An 11,532-nucleotide genomic window follows, 5' to 3' on the forward strand; every position below is an offset into this window, starting at 1 on the left:
CCAATCTTCTTGGGATGCCTTTGCACATATTCTTTTACACTAACACATATTCTGTTTTGATGCTTTTGTTGACTAAGCTCATGACTATTTTTAGGCACCCAGTGACAAACTACATAATGAGGTGAGGTGATAACTTTGACTGTCTTTGGTCTTCATTGCTCCAGTGAAGTTTGTCTTGTCTCCTCTTTGAACATTTTGTGTGTCCAGAAGTCCTATTTGGTGAATGAATTAAATAGCTTTTCTCTGAAGGACTAAGTTCGGGGAAGAAATAACATTGAACACCCCCAAAAGGATTTATTTTTTTAAAAAAAAATCATGGCTGACTATGGTAGTATGCAAGATTGTTTTCATACATATATACTTCAAATTAAAAAAAAAAAGTAACTGTTGTAACAATAACCCTGATCTAATTAATCAGTATGTCCATCTGTGTTCCTGCATTCTCCAAAGTCTTCTAGGATCTTCTTAAGTCTCAAGGCCTGACACAGAAGGAAAAGCTTGCAGATGTTGCTTTTTCTCTACAATTCAGTCTTCAGCAATTTGAGCGCTTTCTTCATGTTGTCAAGCACTAATGGGGGAAAAGGTTGCCACAGTCAAGATGCCACCAGCAATTGTGTTGATAGATCTAGTAAACCCCTAAACTTGGGTACTTTATTCATTGTCTAAATGGGGTTCTATTTCATGATAGGGTGAAGAGTTGGTAATTTTATTATGAAATTTTTTCCCCAAAAGTATGTGAATGGCTTTTATTTACATTCCAGTTCTCTTCCAATATTTATTACATGCCTTTTCTACAAAGCACTGTGATATTACCTGTGCAGGATACCTGCCTTTAAGGAGTCCAAAGTCTTATTAAGATATATGCTCTTATCTCGAGAATGTCCAGTGCTTGGAATGTGCTTCTCTGGTCCTCCCGGCACCCACCAGAGGCATTGCCAATGGACCATGATAATCTTTGCTGCTGCCCAGATGCAGCTTCCCTGTCTTTCTCAGCGTAATATTTTAGGTCAATGCCGCTCAATAGACATTACTGTGATGATGAAAAATATCCAGTGCCGGTGCACTGAGTACTTAAACTGTGGTTAGTGTGCCAGAGGAATTGAATTTTGAATTTTAATTAATTGAGTGTTGAGGTGCTATGTGTAGCTCATGGCTCACATATTGGGCGATATAGTTCTACGCGGCCACTAGTCATTGAGCAGAATTGGTTCTTGGGGTAAAGCCCAACTTTCTTCCCAGAAGGACTAATTAGATGTGACAACTAGGTACAGTCTCCCACTGAGGTGCTTTATCTGCACTGTCTTGTCTTTCCATTTTATGGCAAATCCAGGCAAAGTGAGAATCTTTCCAACTACTGGGAGCCGTCTTTCCTTCTGATCTTTAAAATTAAACTTAAACTCAATGTCAACAAACTGGACTACATTATTTCATTTTCATCTTTTGGAAAAACTACATAAGGCATGCAGATTACCACTATTACTATTGTAATAAAACAATTACTACTGCATTTATTCTTTGGTAGGAGTTATGGGATAGACTGCCTAAGGGAAAGTTGAAAAGCAGGTAATGTGTTCACAGAATCCTCCAAGAGAAAAGGATACCTAATCTAAATAGTCTTTCATTGAGATTTAAAATAAATGAGATCTAGGTGAGTATGATTTGCACAAGGCTAGTTAGGATCAAACTGATTCTCCTCACCAGAGCTCTACTCCTAGAGCAACAGTAATAGATATGTTCACAGGAGGTAACACTTACAGAGCGCTACATCTGAAGGTTCGTAAGCGTAGAGACGATTCGAGTATCTTCCAGTGATGTCAGCTCTAACTGTCAGGGATGGGTCTACAAAGAAAAACCAAACAGGAATGAAGTCTCTGTTTTCAAGTAAGCTCTGCTGTGTGAGGAAGCCTATCTGTTTGTCCGTGGCCCACGCAAGGAACACAGCGTGTGATCTGTCTCACGGAGTTCCATGCCATCCACTCTGCATCCCTGCCAGTGGCTGCAGTCCCCCAACCAGGGCCCGGAGTATTTGACAGCTGTGGAATGCTATTTGTGGGAAAGGTTATGAACCCTGCTGTCCTATCTATAGCAACTCGAAAACAGAATAATACATACTTTCGGGGTGGTGTTTGGTGCTTTGGTGGAAACATTGGCATTCCCTACTAAAGAATTATTTTAAACTTTTGAAATGCTTATGTGGTAATTGCAGTGTGTTACCAAGAGCAACCTAGATAATTAGAAACCCACATCCAATGCTAGTTTTCAGAACCCAAGGTTGTTTTTAATCAAGTACAGAATGCCAACCCGTAAGAGAAGCGAAGTTCAAATAAGCATGTAGTTCCCCTGTTTTTTTACTTTATTGTTATCCGGATACATTTGAAAAATAAAGACTTAAGAGTCTTCCCTCATGCATACATATGTCCCTATAGGTTTAAGTCCGTTTTTTCATGTTTTGTATTTAACTTGAAGCTTTCAAGTTAACTTTTCACTTAATGAGAAAAAAAGGTATTTTAACAATAAGGTGTATCGAAAAGGGAGATACGAGGGTCTACACACGTCTAGGCACCTTGTCTTGCAAGAGAAGATTGAAGGAGCTTAAGGTACATGTCCTGAAAATCAGATGAAGAGGTCCTGTGAGAACCAGACGCTTGTATGCAGAGTCTGTTGCTGGTACTTAAGTGGGCAATCTTTCATTTCAGAATGTTGGAATGGTACCAACTGACATTAATTACAGAAAGCAGACATCTATTTGTTCAACAAAGACTTAAAACCTATTATACTTCTGCTACGTGCACAGGATACAAACACATGGTCTACTCTTTGTAATAAATTAACATAAGAAAAGCTTTTTAACAACCATTGGCTCACAAGCCATGGCCTGCACCCTGGAACCACTAAGACAGCTCTAAGAAATACCTCCAGTCCCCCCCCACCCCCCGCCTTCCCCTGCGCAAGATTCTGATTTAATGGGTTTGAGATGTGGCTGGGCAGCTTGAGTTTTAAAATCTTCTAGGTGATTCTAATATGCAGGCAGTGTGGAAACTCCTGAGCTGGAAGAGCAAGCAAGCAAGCTGCCTGAGGTGGGTTTTTTGGAAGGCATTGAATGTGGGTTAAAATGCCCTTAGACAGGGATACTATGAAAAGAACTCCTGCACAGAATGTAACTGGGTGACCTATAAAGTCCCGGTTTAAGGGCTCTCAGTTTTCTAAATCCTAACAAAATGGAATCTGTACTATTAGCTCCAGTTCAGCTTTTTTCCTTTATATCCATCACTTGTTCCTCTCCCCTGTTAATGTGTCTTTAGTGAGTTAGATGGTCCAGTAGTGAGTTAGAGCTCAGTGAGCGTGGGCTCTGCCATGGGGTGGATTTATTTATACGGTGTCCTTAAATCACTCTGACTTGGTTCAAAGCCACTCCCAATTCATTTGTTCAGTCATTTAACAAATATTTATTGCCAGCCTACCAGAGGGTCATTCTGCAAATAGGAGGGTGAGAAGAAACAGACACAGTACCTGCCCCCAAGAGCTGTGGTCCTGTGGGGGAAAATATATACTAAACAATCACCCACTAAATGCAAACTTATCACTGAGGTAAGTGTGTCTCTTGAGAGGAACATGATGTCACAAGAGCACATAGTGGGGATTGTGCCAGGTCAGTGAATGACAGGGATGACTGGGGAGTTAACTCAGTGATGGGGGAAGTGCATGGGGGAAGCAGGAAGACCTTTCCAGCAGAGAGAACAGCACCTGAAAAGTACTGGTGGCTGGAAGGAGCATGACTCCTCTGATTTCTTTTATTCCAGTGCATCTTCCTCACTTTCCCCAAAATAATTATCAAAAATGTCAGAATGAAAAATCCAACATATGAATTGGAAGTTTGCCAGATGACAAATAAGTATTTACAGGCCTGATGTATTCAGGAAAATGGGCAATGCGTTTAAAGAGTTAATGGGAATGCTTCCTTTTCAGATGTATTTGTGACAGGACATGATAAGTTAATGTTAGCAGATGAGAAACAAATGAGGAAATAGGTAGAAGCTTGGATTTTCTAATGAAAATAGGTTGAGAAGTGTAAAGGAATGGCATACCCCTTGTTAGGGCATGACAATGGCAATGGCCATGACTGAATAGCAGATGGGGAGGGGGAGTCAACAAGAGATACTGCAGCACGTGAGAAATGACAGGTGTGCTTAATCTCACTGTCACTTTTACTTACCAACAAACATGATTCTGGGGACATACTGGCCATCAGGAGAAAGGTGTTTATCAGTTGTTTCATACTAAGATTAAAAGAAAAGACAGCTTTTAGTTGGTCTGTTCTTTAGTTGTTTTCATACTTGTTAATCCAGAAATGTGTCCGTTACAGGGCTAGGCATCTTGAGATACTCTAAGGCACATCTCTTCCACAGAGAGTTTATAATACACATGGGGAGGCAGGTTATACACATGAAATAATAAATAAGATAGAACAGACTGTAATTCAAAACCTGATGTAGAGGACTGAATGATAGGATCAAGAGGAAAAACATTCAAGAAGTGAGAATATGGAGGGAGTTATGATGTTTGGGAAGACATGTTGGGTGAGATAGGAAATAGAATAATGAAAGAAGCAGAAGTCACATTTAGAGAAATTACAGAAACAAACAGGCTTGTCTTATAGCACTTACCTTTAAGGAATGCACTGTCAATTGAGAGATACAGGTAGGAAAATGAATATCGAGGATCCAGTTGGTGAAGTGTTATGATGGAGGCTGTTCAGGTGAAGTGGGTGACCAGAGCAGGACATTTAGCCCCGTGTGCAAGTTTTACTAAGACTTTCTGAAGTGAGTAGGGAGGAGTCTTAAAAAATGAACAGGAGTCGGTTACGTGGAAAATGAGGTCACTGCAGACAGTGGGGAATGACTGCACAAAGGTAGAAGAAAGGCACAGCACTTTCTGGTCTGACTATGTGTTTTGGGAAGATTGAAATATAGAGGATGCACGAGGTATTGGCGAGAGAAGATGCTAGAGAGCTGCTTCTGGGGCTGGCTCTTGAGCAGTCTTTCACACTATGCCAGTGCTTGCATTTGTTCATGAGTAGACAAGAACATCTGGAGAGATTTAGAAGAAGTACCATAACCCCAGTTTGGTTTTTGGAATCGTTACCCTGATGGCCATGTGGGACTAGCTGGGACTTAATTTGTAGGCACAGAGCCATTTAGCAATGCTGTAGTCAACTAGGCGGAGAAAAATTGTGACACTAAATAGTAGTCCTCACTCTACAGGGAAATGACCAATAGCAAGAATATGTAGCAGTTAGACCACAGGGTTTCTTGACTGCTGAAGGTGAGTAGGAGATTGCCATCTAGAGTAACACTTACAGTGAAACAGGGAATAATGAAAGAAGAGCTCTTTGAAAATCTTGAACCGAGCTGATAAATTCAGCATTGGACCTGTTGAATTTAAGCTTAACTAATGCAATATCTGGACCACGATTGCACACACAAATTGGAAATTGTCGCGTGTTTGGATGAGATGTGGGGATTACCAGTGTGTGGGCATTGGTTAAAAACAGCTGTAGATGAAGTTGTCCATAGAGAATATAAAATATGAAAAAGACAAGTATGTCAAGTAGAGATTCACCAAGTCACTAATACTGAAAGTTAGAAAGAGGAAAGTGAGCCCGTGGAAGAGCGCTGAGGAAAATGAGAATGCTCTTTGTTTTTTTTGTTTTTTTTTTTAATGTTTATTTATTTTTGAGATGGGGGGGGAGAGAGAGAGAGAGAGAGAGAGAGAGAGAGAGAGAGAGAGAGAATGAGCAGGGGAGGGGCAGAGAGAGACAGAGACACAGAATCTAAAGCAGGCTCCAGGCTCTGAGTTGTCAGCACAGAGCCTGACATGGGGCTCGAACCTGTGGACCATGAGATCATGGCCTGAGCTGAAGTCAGATGCTTAACCAACTGAGCCACCCAGGCGCCCCAAGAATGCTCTTTGAAGAAGCCAACCTATGTCAACTTGGAAAGAAGGGGGAGAGAGAGAGAGAACTTGCAGTAGAAAGAACTTAGAGACAGAAAGCCTGACCAACAGGAGGGGTGTTGATGGTGAAGGTAAGTGGGAATGAGGGGAAGCTATTTTGCATGTGCAGTGATTTCATTTAGACCACCAGGAAACTGTCTCTCCCAGGGAGAGAGGAGACAAGGACTAAGAAGGACTGCAGGCAAAGGGGCACAGGAAGAGACTTGCGAAGACAAAAACCTTCCAATTATTATAGCCACAGAGAAAATCCTGACCACAAGAGCGCATTTTTCAGACAAGCTAAAATTATTAATCACTAAATAAAAGCATATGCATGCAAGATAGATTTTTAAAAAAAATTTTTTTTAATGTTTATTTATTTTTGAGACAGAGAGAGACAGAGCATGAACGGGGGAGGGTCAGAGAGAGGGAGACACAGAAGTGGAAACAAGCTCCAGGCTCTGAGCTGCCATCACAGGGCCCGACGCGGGGCTCGAACTCACAGACCGCGAGACCATGACCTGAGCCGAAGTCAGCCTCTTAACCAACTGAGCTACCCAGGCGCCCCGCGAGATAGATTATTAATGAACTATGTTTCTCTCTCTCTCTCTCTCTCTCTCTCTCTCTCTCTCTCTTTCTTTCTCTTTAATCTGTGAGAGGAGACATTTGGAACAGACCCCAGTCCGTGCCGTGTGGCTAGAATGCATAGGAAAAGATGGATTGTCGATTTCAAATAATGAGTCATGGAGGAATGTCAGCAATGAAAAAAGTGAACTTACAACTAGATTGAGGAGGACGAACTGCTCTGCCAATTTCTGGATTTCTTTATTTTCAGCAAACACTTTCTTTAAAGCTAGAATACAAAGAAGAATCACTAAGTATCCATCTCATCAGTGGCTGAAAGCATTGCTTTCTATTGTATTTTAAGTTGAACTGTACTTTTATTTTTTTTTAATTTAAAACATGTGTATTTATTTGAGACACACACACACACACACACACACACACACACACACACAGAAGGGGAGGTGCAGAGAGAGAGAATCCCAAGCAGGCTTCGTGCTGTCAGCGCTGAGCCTGATGGAGGGCTCAAACTCACAAAGTGTGAGATCATGACCTGAGCTGAAATCAAGAGTTAGATACTTAACTGACTGAACCACTCAGGCGTCCCTGGAGTTACTTTAAAATAGGTTCTTACTACATAAGATGTTATGTTTTATTCAACTATGCTAGGTGCTAAGGATATAAAGATGAATGACCTGAACCTTGGCCCTAAAGCTAAAAGCCTATAAAGGAAATTATATTTAGAAGAACAAATTACCTTGACTGTGTGGGCATTCATCCAAGTGATGAATAATCATTAAGGGTTTGTTGCTGTAAGAGACAAAGAGCGATTGGGTAATTTTTAATGAGTAAGATTTCATGTACAGCTACATATCACTAGGTGGCGCACTTGCGAGCTTTAGGAGAACTCTGTAACCCTTCTCTTTACCTTGTCTTGGATTTGTATAAAGCTTCTTCGTATGTCTGAGTCCAGATGAGTTGGTCACCCCAACCTAGAACAAAATGAACCAGTATATTTAAAGCTATTATAATTTCAGACTAAAAATGTTGAAAAGCAATGGTGAAGACTGGGATAAATATACAAAGCAGAAACATTGATAAACTTTGATGAATTTAGAAGAAACACATGCAAAAATATGTTTGGCACACAAGTCTCAGCTTCTCAATTAAGTGGCATTGGAAGCCGACCGGAAGCTCTCTCCTACCTCTGGAGAGGGTCTGGGGCAGTTTGGGTGCCGAGTCCTTTGTGTCCTTCTTAGCTCCTGATTTGACTGTGATATCTTTGGCCAGAGTGTAAGAGAGGGCGACAAGGAGCAAGAATGCTGACACTGAGATCTTCTCCATGGCAAATCTGATGTGGAAATAAGCAAAATATCAGTAAAACAAAAGGGAACGAGCAGCTTTAAAACCTTCAGACTGCATCACGGCCATGGGATACAAAGGAATTGAGGCTTAGCTGGTATGAAAAACTACCTTCCACAGAATTTTCCTAAGAATACATAGTGTGAATATCTATTGACTTTTCTACTAACAGGCGTACAGCCATATGTGTGTGTGTGTGTGTGTGTGTGTGTGTGTGTGTGTGTGTATACTGATATAGATCTCCATAGAAACCTACAGTATAGAAATAGGTATATAGATATTTTTTAAGAAAATAGATAGATGTATATACTCTTATAGCTAAAGGAGTTTACATTTAAGCTTTATATTTTGAAATTTTGAGTACTGGACGGCACCCTAGGGGCTACTCCTCCATTCCCACTACCCATGCCTGATGTTATAGATGAAGAGTCTGAAATTCAGAGAGTTGAAAGCTTAGGAGGTCTTATGGATCTTTCCATCTTGCAGGGCTGGCTCCCATTTTCCCATACTGAAACAAGGGCCCTAAACATACACACGTCTCCAGCCTTCTGGTAAAATGGGGGCATTGCCATTAAAGAGTAAGATCTAAGTAAAATGAATCCTTATTTAAATTAAAACCTGCCAACTTTGTCGCTTCACTGAAAACTTGTACCCACATAACTCCCTAGTGTAACATTTACTCAAATTCCATTTTTAGTTCTGAATTGACTAAAATATGTCGATGCAAGTTCAGTCTACTGAGACAGCTCTTCGACTCTCTCCATGGGCCTGTATCAGTATGTGACTGTGGGCATGTCTTTCAGTGCACAAAATATTCTATGGGACTCATAATACAGAGAACCAACCCATGGGTACCTCTTTGTTAATTTTTTTTCCCTTCCTGTATTTCACAGTTAATTCTTTGGGAAAGCTTCACTACTACAAAGCAGATGCCTACAAGTAGGAAAGTGAACGGTAAGATGAGGTCTATGAGGGAGGGAGGGAGAGAGCTAGCTAGTAAAGAGAGTTGCATTAGCAAGTTGCTGTGGTTATTGATCACATGCAGAATTGGGGATGGGGTTCCAGGAAGGACAAAGACTGCAATTGCTTAAACATATCTCACTAATATTGGTGTAGGCCTGAATAAATTCTGCAGAGGAAACAGGATGGGTTATCAATGGTTAGTATTTTTAAGCTGGGGGTGGGGGGGGGGCTTTCTCATGTTCTGATAGCTTGAGTGGAAATTGTTGTTGAGCGTTAGCTGTTTTCGCAAAAAAAAGCATTGCTAAGTTACCAAACCCAGATGATGGCTTGGATTAAACTGACCAGTTACTATCCAAACCATCACAGGTAGCCACAAATGTCTAACTCAAAAAAGACAAACAAAAAGCAAGGATACGCTTCCTTCATTTTCTACACAGATAGTCAACAATTCCCAGCCTTCTTAGTACAAAGACATCTTTTTAACACTAGAAAAGAAAAAAAATAAAACAAAACAGAACTTTGACATGAGAATAATTGTACTTTTTAGATGTTAGTTGGTTCATAACAAATAATTACTTTGTGGCAAATAATTACTTTATCAACAAACAATTGATTTTGTATTTTACTTATAGCAACAGCACCTCTCTCTTTATGTTAAAAAAAAATAATCACGAACTGGTAGTGAGACGTTTTATCTATTTTGCTCACCGGCCGTTCTTGTTACCTGACTGTCAGGACCCCTTATAATAGCTGCACAGCTTACCGGCTGGAACTGCTCACATAATACATGCATTTTATGGCAGGGTGACCCATTGAAGCCTAATGTCACTCCTGCTTTATAAATACACCGCTGTGGGCTCACTCCTGACATTCATTCTACTGAGGTTTCATACGAAGTGGACTCTGCCTGCAAATTTCCTGCATAAACCACCTCAAAACAGAACGCCAGGGCGCCTGGGTGGCTCAGTCAGTTAAGCCCCTGACTCTTGATTTCAGCTCAGGTCATGATCTTCGGGCCGTGATATCAAGCCCCTTACTGGGCTCTGTGCAGGGCATGGAACCTGCTTAACATTCTCTCTTCCTCTGCCACTGTTCATGCTCCCTCCCCCTCTCTCTCTAAAACAAAAGAAAACAAAAAAAATCACGATGCTAACCATAGAAAATGATGAGAATTTGGATACAAACACACACTCTATGAAACGGTGGCTGTATGTCCGTCCTCTTATCTTTAGCAAGGAATGAACTTGCAGGAAGTTTCAGTGTCCCTGTTCGTAAATGCTTCAGGAAAGCCAGCCCATCTCTTTTCTTGTAGCCCATCCCATGAATTTCAAGATTGAAGGTGCAACAGGAATATCTTTACAACAGAGAAAAAGAACCATTTTTCTGATCTGCAGTAATATTCCCAAGTGTAGTTCCTAGTGGGCAGTCTGAGCTGAGATTTCGTAGTCCTGGGGAACTGTGCTTTAGCCAGTGGGAAAGAAACAGAGCATTAGATGATGAGCAGTGCATAGTGACAGAAGACCGTAGGCCCTGTCCCAGGCTTGAAAGCTCTTAGAGCTCACCCACTCTTAAACCCCTTGTTTCTAAAAGGAGAAAGCATTACCTTGAAATAGCTCAGGAATGCAGCCCTCCACCAGCTCTGGCCAAGGAAAGGCCCTGGTAAGACTTTGATGGAAATTCCCTCCCCACATCTCATTTCATTGCCCTGGGAACTACCTTGCACTTCTTTCTATATTGATTCCTGTAACTGTACACGGTAATCAGAGCCCCAAACTCACTCTAGCCAGTGCCCTGCCAACATTATTGTCAGGAGCCTTACCTGGATTTCCCCACCCACTTGTCTGTGCGAGCCAGCTGGCCTCACTGCCGTCCAAACCTCCTAGTGAGCCAGCTCAGCTGAGCCTCTATTTATGCTCCCGAGCACAGCTCAATCCCACCCACTAATCCCGTAAGGACAGGTTGCAAACTCAGAAAGGAACTTTCTTTTTCCCCAGCAATTAGCTCAAGAGTCCCTTGTTTTTAAAAATAGCATCGCAAAGGTATGCTTTTCAGTGTGCCTGTTTTTAACTGTTTGTGAAAGTCTATTGCTAAAGAGATTTGGAAAGTGGGCAGCGTGCCAAATCCAGGTAAGCTTTAAATGAAGACATTTGATTTGCCTGGAGGCTGATTTGTCTTTACATGATTGGATGGAGTGTGTGGTGTGTAGAATTTTTTTCTCCCCCTTGGGCAGATTGCCTTTTTTGAGTTGAGAACACCCAGGGGTGATTCACAATTCAAACTTCGGCAGTCATTGCACCTGCTACTCTCCATTGTGGGACACATTATTTTCTGCCATACATTTCCTCTTCCTGACGAACAAAATGTACATTCACCATGGCTATGAAAAAATTGCAAATCAAGCATGCATGCACAAAGTATTTCAGAGCTGAGGAAGTCATTGAAAGAAGATACCTAACACTATGAGTTTGTCTTAATTACATTGTCGTTGGAAATATGCAACAACTTCCCTCCAAAAAAGTTCAAAAGTGATCCACGCATACTCTCATTTAATGGCAAACTTCCCTGCTAGGCATGCAGAAGCCATTTACCTCAGTTTTCAGACCTGGAGCCTCATGTCTGCAACTTCTTTTTTCACTCAAGATTATGTAATTA

The 11,532-nt window shown here is 41.3% G+C and overlaps 1 protein-coding gene across 4 annotated transcripts; it reads right to left on the reverse strand.

Moving 5' to 3' along the window:
* Nucleotides 1-269: 269 nt before the first annotated feature.
* On the reverse strand, nucleotides 270-10,763 carry AGR2 (anterior gradient 2, protein disulphide isomerase family member). 4 transcript variants are annotated; one of them, XM_019825548.3, is made up of 9 exons: nucleotides 10,700-10,718; nucleotides 10,072-10,341; nucleotides 7,761-7,906; nucleotides 7,484-7,547; nucleotides 7,313-7,365; nucleotides 6,771-6,844; nucleotides 4,214-4,277; nucleotides 1,756-1,839; nucleotides 270-568 (listed from the first exon to the last, which is right to left on the reverse strand). In XM_019825548.3, the coding sequence occupies exons 3-9, from the start codon at nucleotides 7,897-7,899 to the stop codon at nucleotides 519-521; spliced, it is 528 nt and encodes a 175-aa protein (XP_019681107.1). In that variant the 5' UTR covers nucleotides 7,900-7,906; nucleotides 10,072-10,341; nucleotides 10,700-10,718; the 3' UTR covers nucleotides 270-518. The 4 variants fall into 4 exon arrangements, with proteins under 4 accessions (XP_019681107.1, XP_019681105.1, XP_006929294.1 ...); XM_019825546.3 differs by having other exon boundaries at nucleotides 10,035-10,341; nucleotides 10,700-10,716; XM_006929232.4 differs by lacking the exon at nucleotides 10,072-10,341 and having other exon boundaries at nucleotides 10,700-10,763.
* Nucleotides 10,764-11,532: the final 769 nt, after the last annotated feature.

Source organism: Felis catus, chromosome A2, assembly GCF_018350175.1.
Source record: "Felis catus isolate Fca126 chromosome A2, F.catus_Fca126_mat1.0, whole genome shotgun sequence".
In the NCBI taxonomy this organism is placed as follows: Eukaryota; Metazoa; Chordata; class Mammalia; order Carnivora; family Felidae; genus Felis; species Felis catus.